General features: G+C 56.7%; 10 protein-coding genes across 10 annotated transcripts; 7 read left to right on the top strand and 3 right to left on the bottom strand.

The window, feature by feature from the left end:
- Positions 1 to 1,548: 1,548 nt before the first annotated feature.
- On the bottom strand, positions 1,549 to 4,884 carry KRP23_8062 (Homeobox protein Wariai; the record flags this gene model as incomplete). Its single annotated transcript, XM_067893459.1, has 1 exon — positions 1,549 to 4,884. The coding sequence occupies one exon, from the start codon at positions 4,882 to 4,884 to the stop codon at positions 1,549 to 1,551; it is 3,336 nt and encodes a 1,111-aa protein (XP_067742984.1).
- A 262-nt stretch (positions 4,885 to 5,146) lies between these two features.
- On the bottom strand, positions 5,147 to 5,943 carry KRP23_8061 (Prefoldin subunit 3; the record flags this gene model as incomplete). Its single annotated transcript, XM_067893458.1, has 3 exons — positions 5,147 to 5,290; positions 5,358 to 5,732; positions 5,827 to 5,943. The coding sequence occupies 3 exons, from the start codon at positions 5,941 to 5,943 to the stop codon at positions 5,147 to 5,149; spliced, it is 636 nt and encodes a 211-aa protein (XP_067742983.1).
- A 927-nt stretch (positions 5,944 to 6,870) lies between these two features.
- On the top strand, positions 6,871 to 8,112 carry KRP23_8060 (uncharacterized protein; the record flags this gene model as incomplete). Its single annotated transcript, XM_067893457.1, has 2 exons — positions 6,871 to 7,078; positions 7,157 to 8,112. The coding sequence occupies 2 exons, from the start codon at positions 6,871 to 6,873 to the stop codon at positions 8,110 to 8,112; spliced, it is 1,164 nt and encodes a 387-aa protein (XP_067742982.1).
- Positions 8,113 to 8,392: 280 nt separating this feature from the next.
- On the top strand, positions 8,393 to 9,788 carry KRP23_8059 (Leucine-rich repeat and guanylate kinase domain-containing protein; the record flags this gene model as incomplete). The annotated part of the gene is made up of 4 exons (XM_067893456.1): positions 8,393 to 8,650; positions 8,712 to 9,236; positions 9,302 to 9,615; positions 9,677 to 9,788. 4 exons carry the CDS (start codon positions 8,393 to 8,395, stop codon positions 9,786 to 9,788), a joined length of 1,209 nt encoding a protein of 402 aa, XP_067742981.1.
- Positions 9,789 to 10,562: 774 nt separating this feature from the next.
- On the top strand, positions 10,563 to 14,237 carry KRP23_8058 (putative phosphatidylinositol phosphate kinase; the record flags this gene model as incomplete). Its single annotated transcript, XM_067893455.1, has 1 exon — positions 10,563 to 14,237. One exon carries the CDS (start codon positions 10,563 to 10,565, stop codon positions 14,235 to 14,237), a length of 3,675 nt encoding a protein of 1,224 aa, XP_067742980.1.
- A 392-nt stretch (positions 14,238 to 14,629) lies between these two features.
- Positions 14,630 to 16,036, bottom strand: KRP23_8057 (Thaumatin-like protein; the record flags this gene model as incomplete). The annotated part of the gene is made up of 3 exons (XM_067893454.1): positions 14,630 to 15,592; positions 15,667 to 15,737; positions 15,811 to 16,036. The coding sequence occupies 3 exons, from the start codon at positions 16,034 to 16,036 to the stop codon at positions 14,630 to 14,632; spliced, it is 1,260 nt and encodes a 419-aa protein (XP_067742979.1).
- A 1,732-nt stretch (positions 16,037 to 17,768) lies between these two features.
- Positions 17,769 to 19,159, top strand: KRP23_8056 (Thaumatin-like protein; the record flags this gene model as incomplete). The annotated part of the gene is made up of 3 exons (XM_067893453.1): positions 17,769 to 17,979; positions 18,051 to 18,121; positions 18,200 to 19,159. The coding sequence occupies 3 exons, from the start codon at positions 17,769 to 17,771 to the stop codon at positions 19,157 to 19,159; spliced, it is 1,242 nt and encodes a 413-aa protein (XP_067742978.1).
- Positions 19,160 to 19,668: 509 nt separating this feature from the next.
- On the top strand, positions 19,669 to 21,412 carry KRP23_8055 (Thaumatin-like protein; the record flags this gene model as incomplete). The annotated part of the gene is made up of 3 exons (XM_067893452.1): positions 19,669 to 19,879; positions 19,969 to 20,039; positions 20,114 to 21,412. 3 exons carry the CDS (start codon positions 19,669 to 19,671, stop codon positions 21,410 to 21,412), a joined length of 1,581 nt encoding a protein of 526 aa, XP_067742977.1.
- A 483-nt stretch (positions 21,413 to 21,895) lies between these two features.
- On the top strand, positions 21,896 to 22,603 carry KRP23_8054 (uncharacterized protein; the record flags this gene model as incomplete). Its single annotated transcript, XM_067893450.1, has 3 exons — positions 21,896 to 22,109; positions 22,175 to 22,248; positions 22,316 to 22,603. 3 exons carry the CDS (start codon positions 21,896 to 21,898, stop codon positions 22,601 to 22,603), a joined length of 576 nt encoding a protein of 191 aa, XP_067742976.1.
- A 1,214-nt stretch (positions 22,604 to 23,817) lies between these two features.
- KRP23_8053 (Thaumatin-like protein) lies at positions 23,818 to 24,855 on the top strand (the record flags this gene model as incomplete). Its single annotated transcript, XM_067893449.1, has 3 exons — positions 23,818 to 24,022; positions 24,076 to 24,146; positions 24,211 to 24,855. The coding sequence occupies 3 exons, from the start codon at positions 23,818 to 23,820 to the stop codon at positions 24,853 to 24,855; spliced, it is 921 nt and encodes a 306-aa protein (XP_067742975.1).
- Positions 24,856 to 24,863: the final 8 nt, after the last annotated feature.

Here is a 24,863-nt window from a genome sequence, read left to right as displayed (position 1 = left end):
GGCCCTGCTCTCGCTGAGTACCAATCCAAACTCCAGAAGCTCGCCTGAGCGGGGCAGCTTCCGTTCCTCAAACCCTGTGACCTCCACCAAAGGATGGACGTCGGCGCGCGAGCGCTTTTACAGGTCACCGAGCGCAGAGTACGCTCAGCTAGAAGATTGCGGTGTCCTGGGTTGTGCAGACCCACCGACTCGTCGATTCGACGAGGTTTGTCTTCGCTGGTAGCGAGAAGTGCCCACCCCGGGCCGACCTTGATCTCTTGGCGCTACCAGTCGATTCCCCTACAAGCTATGCCTCTCGGGGAACGACGGCAGACATAATCCAGCCCACGCAGGGACTTACCGGAAAGTATACGCTGTTCTTGGACTTAGAAGATTCTGCTCTGTTTTGTTATCTCTGTGTCTTCGGGGAGTCCCTTCGGGCTCCCCCCTTTGGTCTCCTATCGATCCTATACAAATATCTAGTGAAATGGAGTCGTTATAGATCTCCCTGCGACTCTTCGCTCAGCTTCCTCGTTGATCTTCGCCGAGTCGGGTCGTTATGGATCTCGGCCGACCCTTCGCTCCGATTCCTGATTTATCCTCTCCCACTTGGAATAACTCCCAAATGGAATACGCTCGCTGAGTCGCTGAGTCTTGGTGCTCGCCGAGTCCGACCGATTCGCCGAGTTCGCCGCTTAGGTGCGAACTCCGATTAGGTACGACGTACTTAGCTGGGCCAGAATGGGTGGTCTACCCAAAATATGAGTTTCCCTACACCACAGTAGCTAGAAGCTTTTGCAGCTTTTTCGCTACGCATTGGCTCTGCTGCGGATACAAAGCCGCCAACCAGTTATTCACATTACTAAAGTAGAAGAGAGCAGTGTCCTTGGACAGAGCTATGCCTTGTCTTCCTACCTGTTCCACTAAAAAACAATCCGTACTTGTCCAAAATAACAAACATGGTTTTACTTGTATTCTCCTTTGTAACTCGATCGTAGGCTTCAGAGAGAGTCACCTCCTTCTTTTCGAGGAAATCCTCGAAGGGCCTGATGACCGTAACTCTGCTTCGCTAGTTGTTGGCTGGTACCAACGAAACAATCGACATGTCTACGAGGTCCCAGACAACAAAGTGAGGTCGAGCAGGTTGGAAACATATCAGATTGTAAATTACTTGCTTTTTGTAAGGTTTTTGTAAGGCACACTCAATACCACATGACGATTCCATCCAGGTATTTTGGAATGGTCAGATTGGCGCTGTGCAGTTTAAGAATCGATTCTATTAGTCAATTTACAGCTACGATGTGTCTATTGGGCATAAATGCAAGTATGAGATGTCTCTCTATTGCTATTGACTGAAAAGCTCCATACAAAGAAAAGAGTTTTAATCCGAGGTCAGAATCACAACGATATGCTACCACATCTTAATCACGAAAACACTACTTCTCATTTTACTTAGTTTTCATCCAAATCACGATATATTATTCTAAGTTGTAGTGGTGCCGAAAATGAGGTGAAAAACTACAGTTTTTCCCCTTAGCAAGCAATCGCCAACTCCTGATAATGCAGCCATCACTTACTCTCCAGGTCCTCCATGAGTGACGGCAACGTCACCACTTCCACTGCACGTCGGCCTTTTCCATTACGAAGATTGAAAAAGGCCTCCATCGTCAAAGAGGGGCAGTCTTCCCGAGTACCAGGTTCATCTTCCTCTCCGAGATCGTTTGCAGCCATCAGTAACACGCGAATGACACGAGTCCAGCCTCCTCGACAAGCAACATGCAGCGCTGAGTCACCACTGACATCCACCGCACTCAGCCGAGCACCGGAACGGAGTAACAGCTCCACGACACCAACATGTCCAGCACGGCAAGCTTCGTGCAGTGGTGTTCTGAGGCTGGCACTGGAGTCTACCACGTTCACGTCTGCTCCTTCGGCGAGAAGCAGCCGAACGTGCTTCTCCCAGCCATTCCAAGCTGCCACATGCAATAGCGAGTCTCCGCCCGCTGCTCCGCGCCACGCGTTCAAAAGATACTGACGTCGAGACTCGTCGGTCGTGTAAATGTCCGAGGACGGGGCGTAACGCGCTTGAACGGTGCTCCAGTACCTGCTGGTCGCGACTTCTTCCTCGCCTTCCCATTCATCAAGCACGCGTTGCCACGACTGGACTGTGTTTAGCATTTGCTCGAGACGACAACGTAGTTTCGCGGCGTACTTGGCCTGCAGCGGTCGTTGACGATCCGTGAGCGGATGCAGCTCCGACAGTAAACGGAGCTCGACTGCTTCGAGTTGAGCGTCGACCGCCCAACTTGCTCGATGCAGCCGTTTAATGCGCTCGTGGAGCTCTCGTGCTCGCTCTGCACACATGTTGCTTGGAAACTGCGCGGGGTCCAGTGCCTGCGTCAGTGCAACCCGAAACTGACTCACGCTCTGCTCGGTCGGCCGTCCCTGGGTCTTCAAATGATTCCACAGCAACCGATCTGCTTGGTCACCTGGAGTCCTGTTTCGAGCCCGTGCCGCATCTCGCTCATACTGAGTCTGGATCCTCGCTTTCTTTTCTACTTCGGCATCGTGCTCGCGCTGGAAATCACGAGCTAGCTTCTCTTCCAGTAAGTTCTGTTTCTCCGTCTCAAATGCCCTCCTACTTTCCGCATAGATGCGCTGGTACTCGAGGACTTGGGCACGTCGAGCGCGCTCTTCCTCTTTCCTTCGATCCTCCGAAGGAGTCGGTTCTTGCTCCGCTGCCTCTTGTTGCGACCCCCGACGTGCTCGAGGTGGTGATCCAATATCAACTTTCTTCCGTGTAATGGCTACGGGCTCAGTTGGGGCTGAAGAGCCTCCAGTATAAGCAAGGCTTGAAGACGGCAGACTGCGTCGTGGCGGGAAAAACTTGGCAACGTCAAGCACTGACGGCATTCGCGTAGATATGAGTGCTGGATCTCGACGAGGGCGCTGCTCTTGAGGCGGGGTACTGGCTGATAGTCTCTTGCCGCTTGGAATCGAGGGGGGTTCTGCGCTTGGTAGCATTTCAATGGAGTCCACGATTGCAAAAGCATCGCTTGGAGCGCTTGTGAGCTGAGGCTGCACGTCAACACTACGTGGGGGCAGCGCTGGCGACTCATGGCTCACGTCAATGGCTTCTGTCACGACTGGTTGGCTTGGAGCAGCATTTCTCAGAACATGTTCCTCCTCCTTCACTTCCGTTTGTGTGGGGAAGCTAGGCAAACCTTCCGAGTTTTCACGTTGCTCTCCTGCCAATACTTCCGCGGCTTCCGAGACAGTAGAGACATCACTTTCCGCGAGAACCTTCATCGCATCAGAGCCTACAGCATTGTTTCGCTCTTCGCGCTTATGTTTGACGCGCTGCCGCGCAATGAAACAGCGCGCAAAACATTGAAGCGTTAGTGCAGCAAGCTGAGCACTACGTTCGAGCGGTGGCTTGTCCAACAGCATGTCAGCTCCCGCGTGTATCTCGGAGGCAGCAGCATTCAAAGTGTTGAGTTTAAGAACGGCATCATTCAGAGGACTATCGTTTCCGTTATCGAGCGAGGCCTCTGCGTGTGCTTCAGCCTTTGTGAAGTCTGCGTATTGGTCTCCGATCTCATCTTCAACCACGTCAACCTTGGTCACCACGTCAATTCCATCCGACATCTTAATCTTCGCCTCCTCCTCATTAATTTCTGCGTCCCCATTTTGAACTTCCTCAACACTCTCAGCTTGGCTGTCGGCATGAAATTGATCTTCATCGCTTTGTACCTTTTCTATAGGAAGTTCGGCAGCAGTGGTCACAGTAGTCGCACCTTGAAGCTCGTCTTCACCAGCACTCGGGGCGATTTCCTCTTCAAGTGTGGATGAGACTTCGACGGTAGGTACTGGATCGAGTCTCGACAAAGTTACACCCTCCGCAGCAGTTCGAGGGCGGCTAACTGCTCCACCAGACGACGGACGAGAAGGCCCACTGCGAGGACGGGAAGAGGTTTTGCTGCTTCGTGCTGAAGCGCTTTCACCTGCAGAACGCCTCGTTCGTTGCGCGAGCTGCTGTTGAGTTGGCGTGCAAACGAGGACAAGTCTGCTGGAACCCACGGGCGTGTTGGAGACGGCTGCTATAGCTTGTCGAACCTTCTCTTGGAACTCGGGGGTGATCGCAGCCTGCATCACGTCGTTGGGGCCTCTACCATCTGAAGCAGGAGTGTCATCCGAGTTTGCTTTATTGGCAGGTATGTCGCCTCCAGTCGTAGGTGCAGCTTCTCCATCAAGTTGTTGCTGTTGTAGTTCCTGCTGCTGCTCATGATGAAAGCGGAGGAATTCTTCGGGTGGGTCCCACAGGCACTCACCAGTGAGGTGGTTATAGTAGTAGGGCACGCCATCGTCGTCGTTGACGAACATCATCCACGTGCAAGCTTCAGTGTCTGCGACGGCATTCTCCGATGGCTGGGGAGAGCCTTGCACAACAGTAGGAGGCATCTCGCTTGCCTCCTGCTGATCCACATCGTCATCCACCCCTTCTTCTGGAGACTCTTCGTCGTCTTCCCCACTGAGCAGCCGATTCAGCTCATTCATTTGCTCAGCAGTCGATGGTCTTCTACCTCGACCTCCCGTTACCGCTAGCACGTCGGTGTCAGACATGACTGAGACGTCATCCTGCTGCTCACCTGCGGTCGGTGGGGCCCACCTCGTCTCCATCGTTTCCGTGTTCAAATAGTAAACTCGGCCGTTGTCGTCGTGAGCTCGCGTCCACGGAAGAGCAAGTTCTTCGGCACTAAGCAGCTCGTCTGTCGCAACAAGATGCGATGGAGGTTCCCATGACGTTTCCCCTGTGACCGCGTTCCAGTAGTACACTTGGCCGCTACCCTCATCCTGCCGTACTTCCCAGCCTGCCTCCACCGCGACTGTGCCCTCTCCGTCCATTATCGTCCTTCACCAAGAGGCGCCTCAACCTGGAAAGTGCTCGGATCTAAATCTGCAATGAACTCTTCCCTCGTCCAGCATGACCCTGCATCTCAAAATCATCACAAAAAGTACTCAGTCGTGACCTTCATCTGCGACGTTAGACCCTCTAACTCCAGCAAAAACAACCACGTAAGACAGTGAGTGTCAAAGGAACACCAGAACGTGCTTTTGAAAACAGCTACCGGTCGAACTACTGCAGCTAGGGGCGTGAGCCTGCTCCTCACTTGGCCTCGAGCTCGGCGACCAGCTTGTCGTCCTTCTCCTGGCGGCGGCGGCGCACGTCGTGGTTAAATATGCGCGCGATGTTCACCTCAGTAGTAATGATCTGGTCGCGGAGGAACGACAGATCCTCCTCAATTTGGCCCTGCACAAAACGACCATAATTGTCAAACCTGCGTCTCAACCTCCAGAAAAACGACAGCTCTACGCACCAGCTTCTCCGTGGCTGAGGCCACGTTCTTCTCCAGCAGCTCCTGGGCCTCCTCATACGGGTACTCGACCATGACCTGCGCCCCCAGCCAGATGCACACCTTGCCCACGGAGCAGTCCACCGCCGCCTTGGCGTACACGTTGTCGGCCAAGTTGAATTGCGTGGTGAGCGTCTCGCCCTCGTCACGCTTGGCAAGCAGGTGCCGCACCATGTCCAGATCTTTCTGCGTGTCCGGGATCTTGCGCTTGAACGTCTCACGGTTCTTCTGCAGACTCGTCTCCATGAACTTGTACTTGCTGTACATCTGCTGCAGCGCTCCAACGAGCGGCTCGATGTTGTCGACGCCGGCCGCGGTCATGAACGTGTCCACGGAATCCTAAGTGTGAATAATAGGGTTCGTGAGTGTCGATAATAGGTTTATGCGTGTCGAAATGAAAGATTGAAAATGCAATCGGTTTGAGCTGACGCACCACGAAGACGGCGGACGGGATGCCGCGCGGGTTGCGCTCGCCCATGATGGCGGCGTTGAGACGCGCGAGCGCCTCCGGACTCTCGAGGCCCGTGGGCGTGGGGGCGGGGCTGGCCATCTTGGTGTCGATATTTGGCTGGCGGCGTGAATCACGAATGCTGTCGTACTTAGTGGGTTGTGTATTGTACACTAAACGGTAGCAGTCATATCGACACGTCTTGCACCCATGCTGCAGCGTGAGTCTCTTTTGCATTCGAAGTACCCTCGCTCGCTCGCAGTGAAAGCTCCAGACAATTTATCCGTCGTGCGCAATGGATTGCAACGACTGACATGTGGAGGGTAAAGCTCAGTTCGGCTGGCATCGCATTGAAGATGGCCATTCCAATGGAGTATTGCAACGTTCTCGACGAGGGCATGAGCGATAACCGCTGGCACCACGCATCACGCAGGCGATTAAAGACACTCTTCCTCCTCCTCGTACAGCAGTGCTCACCTGTGCCGCTGGCTCCGCGGTTTGAGTCGCAGTGTGCACAATCCTAGTGAAAGTTGAGACGGTCGCGTCGGGGCTATCCCCGCTTCAAACTCCACCTGATCTCAGGGTCGGGGGGTGCCGCGCTGATCTTCGCGCGTCGTGTACATGTACTCGGCGCTACGCCAAGCGAGTCGCCACCGCATCGCAAAGGCGGCGACCTTCACCAACTTCACCTTCAAGCGCTCCATTTGCAGCGTGGTCCGACCGCTGGTGTGTAACATCTAGTAATTGCTGACCGGTGCAACTCGACGACCAGTTCCGTCTCAGAGCCAATCCCCGACGCCATGAGTCTCCGTCGAGTGCGCCACCTATCATTCGGCGCGCCTTTGCCGCTGATACAATGCGGCGCGACTTCTATCGCCGACCGCCACATGGTGCACGCCTCGCACGCCACCAGCCACGCGCGACCAACAACCGCATGCCACTCACGCCCTTCACTTTGCTTTTCTTCCCTCTAGAAACAGCTTGCCAATCGCGCGCCCTAGGTCGCCGATATTGCCCACCTCCATCGCAATGCTCCGGTTTGCCGTGGGGCTCTCGGCCTACCTGGCCGCCGTACAGGCCTCGGTCTCCGTGACCATCTCCAACAGCTGCTCCGAGTCCGTGGCGCTCTACGACAACAGCGCCACCACCACGCTCGCCTCTGGTAGCTCCACCACACGCACGCTAGCCAATGGCTACGTGGGCATGTTCCGCAATGGCGAGTCCGACGAAGCAACCTGTAAGTGCCATCCGGATAAACTCCGAGTCTCGTCCGGTTATTGTGCTGACTTGTTGCCTTTCGTGTCCCCTATTGCAGTGGCCGAGATCTCCGTGGACTCGGACGGCACCCCCTGGTACGACATCAGCATCATCCCGCCGGACCCTGGTAGCTGCGCGAGTCTGAGCGCCTGCCAGTCGCAGACCGGCAAGACGGGATTCAACACGGCCATGCAAATCACCCCGCAGGACAACATCGGCGATGACACGTGCGAGGTGCTCACGTGCGAGGCCGATGGATGCTCGGACGCTTACCAGTACCCGAGTGATGACTCCAAGACCCACACCTGCCCGGACGGAACGAGCTTTGAGGTCACCTTCTGCCCTGGCGGCAGCGGAACCAGCACTAGCACCACCACCAGCTCCAGTACCACGAGTAGCACGCCGACACCCACGACGGCCACTCCCACACCTACTACGACGACCCCGACGCCTACTACGGCTGCACCCACTGCTACTCCTACTCCTACGCCCACCCCGACTCCGACTTCGACTCCGACGCCAACGGAAGCGCCGGTTTCGAGCTCAGCTTCGACCTCGGGCAGCACGGGAATTCAGGTCCAGACGGAGAACTACAGTGGCAACTTCACGCTGAGCAGCACGACCGCGAGTGCTAGCACTAGCGCTAGCTCCTCTAACCAGGACAACGCTGGTGTTGTGACGGGTGGTGACTCTACCAAGACCACCACTGCTTCGACGGACGATACCGCCGCTACACAAACTACGGGCACGACTACCACTGGATCGAGCGGCTCTGACGGTGCCGTGGAGGTGACGACCAAGTCTTCGGACAACAGCACTTCGTCGCTGACGTACCTTTTCGTGATTGGCGGCTGCGTGGCCGGTATTGCTTCGGGTGGCTTCATCTACGCTGTGCAGCAGAAGAAGAAGGCTCTGGACATGGAGACCAAGAGCCCCATCGATATGGGAGACCGATCCTGCCGCGACGTGTCCGTGCTCGTGTCCACTCCGGGCTCTCTCAGCGCCCGCTTGTAGTCAAGCTACTAGAGCCATGACGTTGGTACGCCTCCTCTCTTCTCAAGCGCTCGACTCGCTACCTTCACGACGTGGACCCTTTCACTAGCTTCCCAGCAGCTTTCGCTTTGTGTGTAGTGTGCTTGCTTTTCCACGTCCAAGTGCACGCAGTTGTAATGATTTGGCTGGCTTGCTGCGCTTTTCGTTGTTCTTGCTTTCATCCAGTGCGTTCGATCCTCGTAGTGATTGATTCGAGCCGAAACGCCACCCGTCGCTTCCTTCAGTCGCGCTTCTCGATCACATGGAGGAAGACATGCCGACGGATGAGATGCTCCCTCAGCAAGGCGAAGCTGATCAGGATGCAAAGCCGCACACAGTGAAAGACGTGGCGGACGGCGAGAGCAGTGTGCCAGCAGCTCTTAGCCGAGAGCAGGTCACCAAGCGGTTGAGTGTTCTGGGGCGCAACCCGTTCACGCAGGCTCATATTTACACCACAGTGACGCTCACGGGTTTGCGTCTTTCAAACATCGAGGCAATTCGCGAGTTCCCACACATCCAGGTGCGAACGCTGAGGCGGTATCTGTCGATCGGCTCTAACCTACTACGTCTCTCTGTTCAAGCACTTGGAGTGCAACCGAAACGAGCTCGAGTCTCTAGCGCCACTGCAGCATATCCCGCTGTTGCTCACGTTGGACGCCGAAGAAAACCACCTCACTGAAGTCCTAGACTTCGAGGTACCAAAGTGTTGTCCAGGTAACGCATGGGTAGAAGGCGCTCGCTGGATCGGCTCGCTGCTCCGCAAGGCAACGCTGAGCAAGAACAGGATCGTGTCAATGCCTCGCCACGAGCTCGCGACCACGCATCCGTTCTTGCTGGAGCTTCGACTCGCACACAACGCCATCGAGGAGATCTCGGGCGTAAGCCAGCTCCGTTTCTTGCGGCTACTGGACCTTTCACACAACCGCTTGACGTCCATGGGCGGCTTGGTGGGCGGCGAGGAATCGCCGCGTGGGCTCCAGGCTCTAGAGACGCTGTTGCTGAGCCACAACCAGCTCACGGGTATAGATCCCGGGGTGGCGCTATTACCACGATTGACCTACTTGGATGTCGCTCACAATCAGCTTCAAACGCTGTCAAGTCTAGGGGTACGTACCCAGTATCCCCAATGAGTGTGTGAGCTGGTAACGAGCGTGTTGGCATGTGGAAACAGGACTACGGTCGACTGCAGCGACTGGAGCTTGCGCACAACCGCGTGACAGACATCAACGAGCTCAACTGCTTGGCAGGTCTCCGCTACCTCGGACAGCTCTCGCTTCATGGGTGTCCGCTGGTGGAGGCCCAGGTCTCGCGGGTCTTCTATCGTGCTCGAGTGCTCCGAAGACTGCTGCAGCTCCAAACGCTGGACGATCAACAGGTGACGTCCAAGGAGAAAGTGAAGGCACTCGTCATGCACGGCAGCGACCTCGAAGCTCGACGGCAGGTAGCGGCCAAGTACCTCCCCGGACAAGAGTTTGCCGACTTTTTGTACGTCAATTGTACCGCTTGATGTTGAAGTGGTGATAACTCATGGCTGATGCTTGCACAGACCCCCGCTCGACTTCGAGGACGACGAGCAGCTCGATCTTCCGCTTCGCCCAGTGTCTTCAGCGGACGTTATACTGGAGGAAGGTACACCGAACCAAAGCAGTGAAGGCTAGCTAGGAGGGCGGAGGTGTTCGGATCTATTATTAGTGTTAGCTGCTCGCGTCCGGACCGCTCGATTTTTCGGGGTTTCACCGCGTCCACACGATAGTTTCTGAATGAGCCTCCACGCAATCCGTTTGCTAACGAACAGAGATGACAAAAGCGATCGGACCCCGCGGTTTCGTCAGGGCTGCTTGGGTTCTCTTAGTCGAGACGAGCTAAACCTGCGAGGTGACTTCATGCCATCATGCCTGCGATTGCAGCGAAACGGACCGCTTTTTTTTTTTAACAATCTGAAAACCGTGAAAGGCGACGTCAGCGCAGTGAATCTCCGCCTGATAACGACTTTGCCGAATGACTGCGGTGTTTCCCGGTGAGCGCTGTCCAGCGCGTCCGGCGCGAATCATGCTCCGCTTCCTGCAAAGGCCCGCACAGCTCGCACCCATCGGCTGTGGAGTATCAAGTATCGACGGCCATAGAGAGAAAAAGCTGTCGACGCAGTCAGAGCAGTTAATGTCCATGTGTCTAAGCATTTACAAGCCTCCACTGGTAAACATACCAGCAGGTCCGAAAAGGCGCATTACACACAAGATGCAGCCATCTCGCCAGCCAATCACGCTCTCCCGTAGTCCGAACTCTTCACTGCGCTCCATGAAGCCGTTGGAAAAGGTGCAGAAAGCTCGGTTAGTTGTGTTAGTCCTGTATATTTATCTCCGCGGTCAGCCCCTTACTTGGCCCGCCACAGGATGCCAGCGCCGAGACGAGCGCTGCGTCCTCCAAGTCCCGCCATGCACGTCGACAGCCCGCAGTACCAGGAGGTGGCCACGCCCACGCACGAGCTGGAGCTGGAGCTGCTGGCGGACGGAACCATGCGCAGTCGCAGTCACTCGCACGCGCTGTCGGTCATTCTGGGCGCCTCGACGTCCACGGAGTGGAGATCGTCCAGCCAACAGCTTCAAGTTCCGGGCTCCAGCACACACTTGCACCCTCCGCAGCTTCCAGACGACAAGACGGAACTGCCGACGCGCCTGGCCACGTGGAGACGCGCGCGCAGACGCTGGAGACGCGTTTTCTTCTGGGCGGGCGCTGCAACGCTCTTCTTTGTGTGTTTTGCACTGAGCTTTGCAGCTCCCAAGCAGATCCAGACGCTCGCGCCCATTGTCCTTGGCGCGGGGCTCAGTTTGGTCACGACGCTGCTGGTGCTCGTGTCCTTCTTACGCAGACGCAGGCTGAGACGACGACCCAATGAGCTGCTGGCCTACGTGGCGCTCAGCGAGTTCGGACTGGCCGTGCTCACGCTCACTCATGTGTTCACCATGTGCAGCGCAGAGGACGGAGAGTGCCGCCCCATGCGGCTGGCCACCTGCAGCGTCGCCGCCGGCTTGGAGATGTTCGTGCTGCTGGCCGGCGTGGGCTGGTTCGGAGCTGCCATTCTGCACCTCTTCGTGTCCGTCTCGAACCCGTTTGCAAGCTACAAGCGCCAATTGGTGCTGTATCATCTTGTGGTGTGGGGCTTCTCGCTGGCCACTAGCGTCGTGATGCCCTTGGCGCTCTTCTCGAACCATGTCCAAGACAAATTCCAACTCACGGACGCTGAGATTTGCCGGTCGGTGGCACTGGTACTTCCATTGCTACCTCGTGATGCTGGTGACTCTGGGGCCAGCCGAACGCGCAGGTTGGCGCAGTGGCAGGAGCTGAACTTGGAGTTCTGGGGAGTTTTGGTCGCGATTGTCGTGCTCGTCGTCGTTGCAGCGCAGCTGAGCCTCGTGGTGGGCTGGTGGCGATCCAACAGCGGGACTGTCATTGCCCTCAAGGCGCGGCGTCGTCTTATGAAGCGCATGGCCATCTTCGTGCACGCGCTCAATGCGACGTGGCTCGTCCTGCTGGTGTTGTTTTTCGTCTACCGCTCGAACGCTGCTGCACTCGCGAACATTCAAGTGGAGGGCGGTGCACACCAACTCGACGGGGGGATGAACTTTTTGAACGCATTTTTCCACTTCGTGCTCACCGCCAAGGGCTTCATCACTGGTGTCGTGTGGCTCAGTGTGAACAAGCCGTGCTGTGCGCTGGGGGTATTTCTTTGTGGGCTGCACCAGTGCAAAGGGGACGACGATGGACCGTCATTAGGACAGTCGGCCTCAGGTTCGTCGCAGTCGGCATCGTTGTCGGGGTCATCAAACGGCGGCACTGGAGCTCAACGGATGAACCAGGCTGCAATCCTATCTGCCACGGTAATGTCCATGGAGGCAGGTATGCTAGCACCGCACGAGACACCCATAACGTCGCCTTTATCCATGGTGTTGGCGTTCGAGGCACACGAAAGCGTGCGTGAAAGTAGCGCACTACGACCACAGGAACGACACTCGCTACCGTCGTTATCGTCAGCGGTTGATCCACCCTTAACAGCGAGATCAAGCCGCTCATCATCGTCTTCGTTCGACGCTTCGACAGTGGAGTCGTACGAAGCCTCGCAGAATAACGAGACGCTGCAACGAGAGATTATTTATTACACGGTGTGTGGGATCACGAAAGCCATCATTCGATCAGCAGAGCGTGCAAGGTCATCGAGTGTCCCAACCGGCGACAGCGGAGCTGTACATGGAGAGGAAAGCGCCGCCAATTCTGTGGTGCGAGACCGTGACGGTGGATTGGTAGAAACCACTCTTTTTGTAGGCGCCGAGAGAGATTCGACACTGGTTAACAGCACGTTCATCTCCCACGTGCAGAGCGTCACTATTCTCTCGTCACCTCGGGCGTACTGCGAACCACGTGCAGCGTTTCCTGTTGCTGCTCTCCGTCGCTCGCTAGCTGGCGTTGAAGGCGAGGATACTTTTGGTGGGGGCCGAGCACACCTTCCACGACCGACTTCGTTCACAGCGACTACAACCGTAGACTGCCCCGATAATTGGCGACAGCCACTTCATCTTCAGCACAGCCGCAGTCAGGGACCCCAAAGCTCAGTGAACGCGAGACCTAGTCTAACGGCAAGCGGCGTCACGTTCCGCTCGTTCCACCACACCCCGGGGAGGTTTTCGCTCTACCCAGTGTCCCAGGTACCCTTCGAGTTGTTCGAACAGGAGATTGAGCTAGAGAGCACCAGGTCCTCTGATGAGCCGACCGTAGAAGGCCGATCGACCCGCTCGACAGTACTTGCTGGCCTGCGCCGCACAGCCACCTCAGCATTTAGTCAGGGACGGGGTGTCTTCCGTGGTCGAAGTGGAAGTACCGAAGCTGCCATCGATTCGCCATCCCCGAGTAACGCGGTGGGGCGTGAGTTTCTACCCGACGATCCGAAACCAAAGGTGTTTGTGGACTACGCCCCGCGTGAGTTCCGCGCGATCAGGCTGGCGTTCGGTCTTTCGGACGAGAAATACCTGGCTAGCTTCCGTACGACAGCCAAGGAACGTGTGAGTGCCGGATCAAGTGGCGCCTTTATGTTCTTCTCGGGTGACAACTCGCTGCTGGTCAAGAGTCTCAAGGAGAAAGAGTGTCGAGCGCTTGTGGATATGGCCCCAGAGTACGCCCGCTATTTGACAGCGAACCCGCACTCGCGCCTCATCCGCTTCTTTGGCTGCCACCGCGTGCGGCTTTATGGTCGAAACTTTTATTTTGCCGTCATGTCCAATGTGTTGCACAGCGAGAGCCACACCGCCACGATCACGGAGAAGTACGACGTGAAAGGGTCATGGGTCGATCGTCGAGCACGTCGGCCGCAACGCGGTGACCGAGTTACATGCGCCGAGTGTGACGCGACGTACGTTTTCGGAGGCAATGACGAGAGCGATACGCCAAGCGCTGCTGTGAACACTGACGATGGTCGCGCCTCAGCAGTGGATGACCACTTCGTGCCGCAGTTTCCCTTCCATGTTCACCGACCTGACATTGTTTTCAAGGACTTGGACTTGGCCCGATCGCTGCATTTGCCTCGACGTGTCGCTGCTCACCTGCACGCCCAGCTTGTTTCGGACTGCGAGTTTCTTCGGAGCGTTGGAATCATGGACTATTCACTGCTTATTGGCATCCACAAGTGTCATTTGCGCGCCCCTGGCAGCGCGACTGAAGTTGTTGGTTCAGATTTGAATGAATCGTTCAGCCGCGAGTTGCATCCAGAAGAAGCCCACAGCGGCAAGAACCTTGCTCCGCTTGGCGACAATGAAGTGTACTTTGTGGGCATCATCGACATCCTGCAGCAGTGGGACTGGGAAAAGCAGCTCGAAAAGGCTGGCAAGGTGCTGCTCGGCAAGTCTGCTCGCGGCATTTCTGCTGTTGCACCTGCTGCGTACTGCCGTCGATTCCAGGCGCGTTGCACACAGATTCTGCTCGGCGGACCAGCCCCTGAAGACCTGGATCAGGACTGGGAAGTCGATTCGAACGTCGCAAACGCCAGAGAGACGAAGTCTCGCCCAAGCTCGAAGAAAATCAAGGAGATAGCGATGGCCAGTCTTGCTAGCGACCAAGCATAATGCTTACTGGAAGGAGTAGGTTGAACAGGGTGCCCTACTCCGGTACTAGGTGTTTATTTTATTTGAATCCCACGTGATTTCTGCCTTGAACTTTGCAAACTGAGTTGGCACGCGCCTCATCCGGGCCAGCGCTAGCTGAACCATTCCGTAATGAACATGAAATACGAGGAACGAAACGCGTACTGGACAATGGCGAAAAGGTTATCCTTTCAAATAAGCTGGTCTGATGCAGACCCTATACAAAATCCCACCACTGCCACAGCGAACTCTCTGCTCGTTGTCGCCCGTATCAACACTTGATACCCTTGTCAAAACTGCGTGGTCGAGCGAGCACCCGAGAGAGATTCTGTGGTGTACCCTCTACGGTAGTACGGCTGGGGCGAACACACGACTTACAGCACGTTGATCTGTGTCACGGGAGTCATAAGGTCCTCCTGGGAGTAAACCTTGTCCTCCGTGGCGTCCAGCTCCTGCTTTTTCTTGCGGGCGATGGCCACCACGGCGATAGCCGCAATCACCGCACAGCCGCCCAGGCCCGTGGCAATGTAGGTGCCGGCACCAGTGTTCGAGGTGTCGCTGCTCTGTGTGTTGGCACTCTCAGTGCCGCCGCTGGCCTTGGAGGACGTCGACGTCGAGGGCGCCGAGACCACCTGAGACTCCGGGGCCGAAGCAACCGTGGTCGTACCCGTCTTGGACTCCGTCTTGGGTTTCACGGTCGCCGCCTGCTGCTCCTCGTCGCCCGACGTGGAGTTCGAAGCCGCGTACGCCACCTCCGGGGTGCTCGTAGGCGTCTCCGTCGTGGGTTCAGGGGTGGCCGTGGTCGGGATCGGGGTCTCCGTAGGCGTAGGCGTGGGAGCCTCAGTGGTTGGAACTGGAGTCGCCGTCGTCGGCTCCGGGGTCGGAGCGGCGGTGGTCGGCACCGGGGTAGCGGTCGTGGGCTCCGGAGTAGGAGCAGGCGTAGGGGCCTGCGTCGTGGGTTCCGGGGTCGGCGCTGGGGTCGGCGCCGGGGTGGGTGCCGGAGTCGGTGCCGGGGTGGGAGCCGGAGTCGGTGCTGGGGTAGGCGCAGCAGTCGGGGCAGACGTGGGCGCCGACGTTGACTGCTGCGTGGGGGTGTAGCTCGACTGCTGCGTGGTGGAGCCTCCACTACCACCAGGGCAGAAAGTGAGCTCCACGGACGTCGAGTCCGAACACGCGTGGGTCTTGGTGTCGTCCTTGGGGTACTGGTACCCGTCCGCGCATCCGTCCTCGAGACACGTGACGGTGGTGCACCCAGACGGCGCGATCTGCATGGGGGTGTTGTATCCCGTGCCGCCCGTCACGGACTTGCAGTCCGCCAGCGACGAGCAGTACCCAGGCTGTCAAGTCACCACAACACTCAATCGTCAACACCCAAGTCCCAATTCAACAATGCAGTACTAGAATAACTTACCCCGACCGAGCCCGTGGGGATGATACTGATGTCATACCACAAGAAGCCGCCAGTCACCGAGAACTCAGCCACTGCACGTAACAACAACCAACTGTTAGCTATATCTCTCCCCCCCCCTCCATTATCAAATGCAAGCTGACGTACGAGTGGCTTGGGAGCTGACGCCATTGCGCAACATTCCGCTGAAGCCCTCGGCCAGCGTGCGGCTGGTGGTGCCGCCCGCCGCGACGGTCTCAGTGGCCGAGTTGTCGTACAACTCGATGCTCTCGCTGCACTGGTTGTAGATGGTCACGGGCACGGAGGCCTCGGTGGAGGCAGCGAATGCGGCCAGCGCCAACGACAGCGCGGCGACGGAAGCCTGGATCTGCATGGTACAAGCGCTGCTGGTAGGTGCTGCGAGGCGTTTGTCGATATGGGCGGACTGGGGCCCGGATACGCAGGGCACCTGGCCACAAATCCATTCAGACCGCCTTACGACTCTACGCCCATGCCAAGTGTGCCACCACCTGACGCTCGCGCTGATCTCTAGAGACTTGGCACTCGTATGCGCTCAACAGATGGAGCAGCAATTGCCACCTGGTTGGTACTGTACCTGGTGACAACCCGATCGCTTTCGTTGCGGTGTCCGTAGCAAGAACTGTTCGCGCTGTAATGCGCCAAAGGAGTTGCGACAAAGGAGATGAAGCATTTGTCGACTTGCTTATTTGGTTTGTTGCCGTCGTATGGGTGCGACAAGCTTCGTGGCTGTGGTTTGTAAGTATGTTTCTCCCAGGTCAAGGCTAATGCATGATATTAGTTCTTCGTCGGGTAAGTGTAACATTGCCTCGATTTAAGCCAGGAATTCTTCTTTCCGGTGGGCTAATACATTTAATTCCATTTGTTGGCGGGAAATAGTACCAACAAAGCGACCAGTCAGATTCATCTGTCAGCGGACTTGGATGTTGTATACCATGCTTTTCGTCTGGTCGCGCCATATAGCCAGCCCATCGTTCTAATTACAGTCATGCACCTCAGTTTCGGCAGGATGAACTATATCATAATCACGAAAACAGTGCTTCTCAAGACCTGTTTTGACTTAGTTTTCATTCAAATCATGATATATTATCCTCGGTTATAAGTTTATAGCAGTGCCGAAAACGAGGGGCACCACTGTAATACAACTATTGGTAGCTACCAAAATTGGCTTCGGGTTTTAGATGACGTCTTCTCCCCGCACAGCTCCCGAGCAATTCAATGTCTCATTTACGAACCGTTACTGGTAGGCTTACACTCGTGTTGGCGCCTTTAGCAAGTCGCCCAGCGCCAAGCAAGCACTGGGACAGCCAGCTCGAAAGAAGCGCCGGCTGGTTGGGTGCGCCGCATTTGCTTGCCAGCGCTTGTCGCCGCGTCTTTGTATGTGAAAGCGCTGTCGTGCCATCTTGGAAGCCGACGCCAAATCCCAAGACGGGCTGGCGAATGACGAGAATATTTGCAGCGCCGTTGCCGATCGCAGCAATTCAAGACGCTTGCATCAAGAGTGCAGACATGTACTGGTACTGTACTGTATCCATAGCAAGGCATAGAGAAGCGCATCGTGTCGTCGATCCCTGCAAAACGGGAGCAGCGTGCAAAATGGGCCTCGACAACGAAGACCGGTACATTGTACCGATATTCGGACCGAACTTCAGCTTTCGCCTGTCTCAGCATTAATCCCTTGGAGATCACGAATGAAAGATCTAGCGGCGCCCATCGAAGTGCGTGGCGGGAAATCATCGTCCTGCGTCCCACACCGCAAGATAGGGAGGCTGGCAAGGTGCAACTTGCCAGCCTCGAGTTTCCGAACTCCGTGGTCCGCACTATCGCAAGCCTCGCATTTCTTGAACAGGAAACGAGTGGCCTCCGAAACGCCCTGGAGATGAACATTCCGTTCACCTTCCGCACGTATGTCGGCTCACGTTCAAAGAGCGTGCGGTGCATACCACGCCTCGTTGCGACACAGAGTGCAGGACCAGTGCAAGGTGGCCTGCAACGGCAGCCATCCCTTGGCGCCGCCGGGGTCCACCCCCGCTACTCGCTCACTCACTTCGTTACTTTCGCCCGAGGCTACACACCACTCTCTTGCGATGCAGCCCTTGACAGCAGTGAGCACGTTCACCTTGATCCTGGCGGTGGCGCAGGCCACGCCCCTGAATATCTACAACCAATGCGGCGAGAGCATCCAGCTCTACGACAACTCGGCAACGCAGACCATTGCCTCGGGAGGCAGCACCACTCGCACTCTCTCCTCGGGCTTCAATGGCATGTTCCGCAACGGTGTTGGATCCCAAGCCACTCGTGCGTTAGCTTTCCATTGTGATGCACGATGGTTGCTGTTGTTTTTATCTGACAAGTTGTTGCTATTGCAGTCGCCGAGTTCTCCATCACGGGTGGCAATACCTGGTATGACATCAGCATTATCCCTACGGGATCGACAGGGGTAAGTTCTACTATTACATTGCCATGAACAAACTAGAGTAACGCACTCACAGTGTGTCCTTTCCCTTCGATCGTACAGCCTGGTAGCTGCGGGTCATTGGAAGCCTGCAAGGCCGTCACAGGAGGCACCGGTTTCAACACAGCTATGCAGATTGCTCCGTCAGGTTGCGCCACCGTTACTTGTATGGAAGACGGCTGTGTCGATGCCTACCAGTACCCGAGTGACGATGGTAAAACGCATTCATGTATCGACTCGGCCTCCATCGACCTGATTTTCTGCCCGGGTGGATCCACCACCACTGCTAAAATCACTTCAACACCTACGACCGCAGCCCCAGTCACCCCAGCACCGACGGCCGCTCCAACTCCGGCACCGACTCCCGTACCGACTCCCGTACCGACGACGGCAGCTCCGACTGTCGCTCCAACTCCGGCTCCGACCCCAGTGCCGACGACGAAGACTGCAGCTCCGACCACGGTAGCTCCTACCCCGACGCCAACGACCGCAACTCCGGTGCCGACCACCGCCGCTCCTACTCCGGAACCGACAACGGCGACGCCGAAGCCCACTACGGCAGCCCCCATTGAAACACCTGAGCCTATCACAACCGAAACGCTGGAGCCTGTGTCAATGGAAACACCGGCGCCGGAGGTGAATTCCTCGACGTCCTTGTCGAGTGTTGAGAGCTTTAACTCCTCCAGCTCGTCCTCGCTCGCCAAGGAGGTCTCAGCCCAGGACGCTACCATTTCAGTGTCCTCCGAGACGGATTCCACTTCAATGCCGACCACGAGCGACAGCTCTGCAGCCAGCAACGACCGCACAGTCTCAACGAAGTCTGAGAGCTCGGGCACGTCCACAGGAACGGTGGCAGTCTCCGTTGCAGGTGCTTTCCTGGTTGTTGCTGCAGTGGCTGCCGTGGTCATCGCAAGGAGGAAAAAGCAGAAACTCGAGGCCATGGAGCCCAAGGCATCAGTATCAGCGACCTCGTACGTGGGTATGCTGACGCCTCGAGGCGAGATCAACGTGATGCACGCGTAAGTAAGGTCCACAAGATCGCTGGGATACGATATGATGAATAGAAAGTGTAGTTTTATGGCCCGTTTAGCCGCGAGCAGCGAAAGAGGAGCGTTGCGTCCACCCATCAGCGATCTTGCCAAGCGCGACGCACGTGGGTCCCACCGTATTGACTCCGACGGTGATTTGACTGACGTACGTGGCGGGGAGTGGGAATCCCTTGCCTTCAGGATGGTGCCCCCTCCTGGTTGGCGTCCACTTGCTTCAAGCAAGTTGCTCAGTACTTGTGCGACATCGGAGACTTTGATCTGGACGGCACCCGAGCATTCGAAGCGGCTTCGCCTCGTGACGCGCGAAGCACGACTGATTTGACAGCCAGCCCAGTGGTCAAGAGCGCACGCAAGCGCACTGTTGCCACGGCGAACTCGACATGGGCCAGCGGGGTCTTGCGAGTATCGTTTCTGTAGTCGGTTCACTTTCAAACTCGCCTCTGGCCACACGGATCGCAGCTCGTACACTTGCCGCTTTGCACCATGCAACTGAAGTTTATGATCCCGGGGCTGGCTGCATTGGCAGCGACGGCACAAGCCACGCCCCTGACCATTCAAAACCAGTGCGATGAAAGCATTGCTTTCTACGACAATTCCGCCACGGAAACTATTGCCTCCGGTGGCACCACGACCCGAACGCTGTCGTCGGGCTTCAGCGGCATGTTCCGCAACGGTGTCAGTGCCCAGGCAACCTGTAAGTTGGCTTTGGGTTTTTACCCTTTTTGTAGGAACAACAAGGAGTGGGTGTACTCACGAGTTTCGATTGGTCGCTTTCGTCTGCAGTGGCAGAGTTCTCCATCACTGGCGGCTACACCTGGTACGACATCAGCATCATCCCCACGGGGTCGTCTGGGGTAAGTTGATCATCCCCCCGTACTCTAGCGTTGTGTGTGTACTTACCAATATTTTGTCGTCTTTGCTTGTACAGCCTGGCAATTGTGCGTCGCTAGCCGACTGCAAGTCCGTGACGGGTGGTACGGGTTTCAACACTCCGATGCAGATCGCCCCATCTGGATGCACCACGGTCACTTGTCTGGAAGATGGCTGTGCCGATGCTTATCAGTACCCGAGCGACGATGGCAAGACCCACTCATGTGTTGACACGGCCAGTGTCACCTTAACCTTCTGCCCGGGTGGAAGCAGCTCAACTGCCACCACCACAACGACGTCGGCTCCTACCACCGCTGCGCCAACAACGGCGGCTCCAACTCCAGCGCCGACTGCTGCGTCAACTCCAGCGCCAACTGCTGCGCCGACTGCTGCGTCAACTTCGGCACCGACTGCCGCTCCAACTCCGGCACCGACTGCCGCTCCAACTCCGGCACCGACTGCCGCTCCAACTCCGGCACCGACTGCCGCTCCAACTCCGGCACCGACTGCGGCTCCAACTCTGGCACCGACTGCTGCGCCAACTCTGGCACCGACTGCTGCGCCAACTCCGGCACCAACTGCCGCTCCAACTCCGGCACCGACTGCGGCTCCAACTCCGGCACCCACCCCAGAGCCCACGACTTCTACCCCCGTTCCGACCACCGCCGCTCCGACCCCGGAACCAACGACGGCGACTCCGATTCCGACCACAGCCGCTCCGACGACCGAGCCACCAACGATAGCTCCAGTCACTGCAGCCCCAGAGACCGAACCTCCTCAAACCGAGGCACCTACTTCGCAGTCGACCACCGCTGCTCCTACTCCGGAGCCGACGACTCAAGCGCCTACTTCGAAGCCGACTGCGGCAGTACCTACGCCAACAACCGCTCAGGTGTTTATGTTCACGATTCCCACGGAAGCTCCTCCACCACCACCATCCACGCCGTCTTCATCGTGGTCTTCATCGTGGGAGGGCAGTGAATCGTCGTCTTCATCATCTTCGTCGTTCCGGGGTTCACTAAGCGGAAATACCATCACGTTCCCTCCTGAACACAACGCAAGCGAGCAAACGGCTGCCACTACAACCTCCGCCAAGTCCACCGTGAACACGCCGACTTCCGCTGGCTCAAACGGCCAGACCACGACTACCGAGACGGCTGCTTCATCGGGGACTCCAGTGGGAACTATCGTGGCCGCGACGGTGGGGGCTCTCGCGGTCGTGGCAGCGGTTGCTGCTATTGTCGTGGTGCGCCGTAAGAAGCAGCAAATGGACGCTGCTTCTCCCAAGGACGACTTCGAGTGGTTCGATAACTACTCGGGCATGGCGACACCCGTGACTCGAATCCCCACTATGTAAGCGCTCTAGCTCAAGCTGACCGTGTGCGCAGTGAAATGCCTTGCACAGGCATCCAAGTCTTTAACTACACTACAAATTCATTTGATCCGGCGTGACTCATGTTTGGTAGGATTGCTTGGTGTTGGGTCAAACAAATCATCGGTCGCGATGAAGTGTACCGGGTCCTTGCGGGAATGTCGTGCGTATATCGGGCACTGCAGGACGGCGAACGTTGCCGGCATCTTCGACTCCGGCCGGGGTCGATCAGGCCTGCAATTGCTTGGACAAGTGCTAGGATCCACTGAAAAATACCTTGTATTTTTAGGCGAATATCGAGGACGAGATACTTGCAGTCAATCACACACAAGAAGCATTCGTGTGCTTCCGGTCTTGTCGACTTGCACCAGAATATGCTGTAGCAATGGTGCCAGCGGTGATGGATCTCAAGCATTTAGAGATTTTCTACAGACTGCCGACAACCAAGCCACTACCTCTCCGTCCGCTATGCAGCTTCACGTACTGGTCGCTACGATCTTGGGAGCAACAGCAACTGTGGCGAATGCCATTCCAGTGACCTTTTACAACCGTTGCGAAACAAGCATCAGTCTGTACAACAACACATACACCGAAACCATCGATCCAGGATGCAGCACGACACGGTCGCTCGAAGAAGGCTTCAGCGGCATGTTTCGCAACGGATGGAACCCTCAAGCCACACGTAAGTTAGGTGGGCATCTTTGTTGTGTAGGAGTTGCAACTAATGTTGTTTTCTGGCAATTGCAGTCGCTGAGTTCTCAGTTTCGTGGGGATTTCTGTGGTACGACATCAGCATCATCCCTACAGGACCCAAGAACGGAGTAAGTGCGCTGTTTTCGATCGCTTCGAGTGGCAGCTCAAACGAGTGACTAACTTACCACTTTACAGCCTCAAAACTGTTTGTCTCTCGACGACTGCAAGCAGTTCACTGGCGGCGTAGGCTTCAATACACCCATCCAGATCGCGCCGTCCGGGTGCACGGCGGTCACGTGTCTGGCTGACGGCTGCGTGGACGCCTACCAGTATCCAACGGACGACGGGAAGACGCACGCGTGCCCTGACACGACGCCTAACGTCGACGTGACTTTCTGCCCGGGAGGGTCCGGTGCGGCGACCCCGGCACCTACCAAGACAAAATGCGCGCGGCGGTGCACTGCCTCCTTGCGAACCAGCTAGGCAACACTGTTTAATAGCGCCGCTGTAATATATAAGCAATAGACAACTTGAAGGCGTGCGTGTTTCCCATTCGAAGACAAACCGTGGCTTGCGAAGCAAGTGATTGTATGTACAGCGTTCGCACGCGTCAAGAGATATCATCTCTTCAATGTGCACCAGTGCGATCTGCAGTGCAGATCTAACCATGCAGACCGTGTCGACACCCGCTGATCAGCAGTGAGCGATACCCGCCACGCCAGCGTTGTCGCGCTCGAACAGCCACGCTCAGATGTCCTCCTACAAACGGTGGACACCATGTGTTTCAACGCGGCAACAAGTTGCTGCCAGCAACAGAAGCGCGCGGCGCGCTACCATCGCAGACTCTTATCATCGTCGAGTCGGCCAGCAGATCTGGCCTGGGCCATCGTCGGTGGCAACCCCCACGCAGATACAGCAGAATCTGAAAGGATACCTGTTGGTTTGTTGTACGAGCATCATGGGCATACTATTATACCCGGATACACGCCCTTGCAACCACCAGGTCAGTTTTAGAGATCACGCGGTTTGCTGTACGTGCAATGACGGACGACGACCTCATCGCAACCTGCGCTGCGCTACTCGTCGTTTTGAACGGCCCTTCCGAACACATTGCAGTTCCGAGCGTGCAGTCGTCGACGGTCCAAAACGCGCGAATTGATCCCGTGCACACTTTAAGCAACTTGCTTCGTGGGGGCTACCAATGCAATGCAAAATGCTGGCTGCCTTCCAGCGGCCACAAAATGTGGCCCGGACTTGTTCAATGCAATTGTCGCACACCTGAATCAAGCTGGAGAATCACTGCGAGGGCCAAGAGCGACTGCTCGAAGACAGCAATGCAAGTCTTCGCTGTAGCAACCTTACCACTATGAGCCTCCGCTGCCAACGTTCACTTGTGCGGACATGCGAAGTTCAATTCAAGTCCTCTACAAAAGAATAGTATGTTGTAATCCAGGGTCGTATCTAGTCGCGTAATATCCAGATCAAGTGAATGAGACCGTAGCAGTGAATACCCTCCACATTCACTCCCGATCGATCCAAATCAAGTTGAAGCTCGCATCATCTGCAACCCTAGACGTCCATTACGTTCATTTGTACTCGGGCAAAGGCAACACGCTTTGCCACCACAACGCAAAAGGCTGGACAGCCAGTGTCCCGCACTCTTCTTAGCAGCACCGCACAGCAGAGACCAATTGCAAATGCTCGCGTTGCTGCTATTCGCGTGGATGGCGCCAATCGCCGCCACGAACATTCAGGTGCTGAACCTCTGCGACGGCAGCATGCAGCTCTACATCGGCAGCCACGGGGCCCCCACCACCATCGAGCAGGGCGCCGACCACAGCTTGGAGCTCGCGGACGGCAGCAACGCAGCGTACAGATACGGGGCCTCGTACCAAGCCACACGTGAGTGCTGCAGTCCAGTTGCAACTGATTTAAATGCTAACCTTCATTTGCAGAGGCGGAGTTCGCTAACGTCGATTCCAGCACGTGGTTCGACATTTCCATCATCCCGTCCGGTGGAACTGGGGTAAGTGCTTTGTCTCTCAGGAAAATGGCAACTAAATTGACAGAATGTTCACTTCAACTTGCAGCCGGGCTCGTGCTCCAGCCTCGAGGACTGCAAGGCCGTGACCGGAGGCACAGGCTTCAACGTGGCCATGTTAATAGTCCCCAGCAGCGGCGGAGGGCTCAGTTCGTCCGATCCGTGCCGAGTTTTGAGCTGTCTGGACGACGGGTGCGACGACGCCTACCAGTTCCCAGACCAGGACGCTCGGACCCACAGCTGCAGCGCCGACGTCGAGTTCCAAGTGATTTTCTGCGCGGACAACTCGACGCAAGTCTCGTCCGACTCGGCAGCGGACTTTTGGGTCGACGCGAACAGTGGTGAAGCCTCTGGGAGCTCTTTCAACTCGAGTGGAGACGGCTCCGACGGCTCCGACCAATCTCCTGACAATGCACAAGTCGAGCCGCAATCGGACTCGACGTCTGCGCCGTCGAGCAGCCAAGACAAGAAGACGACGAGCAACGGCTCTGCGGACTCGTCGAGCTCGACTTCGACTGTACTTTACGCGGCTGTAGGCGTGGCGGTGGGGGTCGTGGCTATTGCGGCTGTGGCTGTCGTCTTCAAACGAAGACACGCCATCACTTTCTGGTGGGAGACGAGGAGGTTTAAAGACGAGGACCGAAGCTCGGACGAACTCGGATTCGTGCGAGTCTCCGACGCCGCCGTCATTTAGAGCTGAGA

Source organism: Phytophthora ramorum (assembly GCF_020800215.1).
Source record: "Phytophthora ramorum isolate Pr-102 chromosome Unknown Phyram_PR-102_s0007, whole genome shotgun sequence".
NCBI classification, from domain to species: Eukaryota; Oomycota; class Peronosporomycetes; order Peronosporales; family Peronosporaceae; genus Phytophthora; species Phytophthora ramorum.
This window is presented reverse-complemented; position numbering and strand designations above follow the sequence as displayed.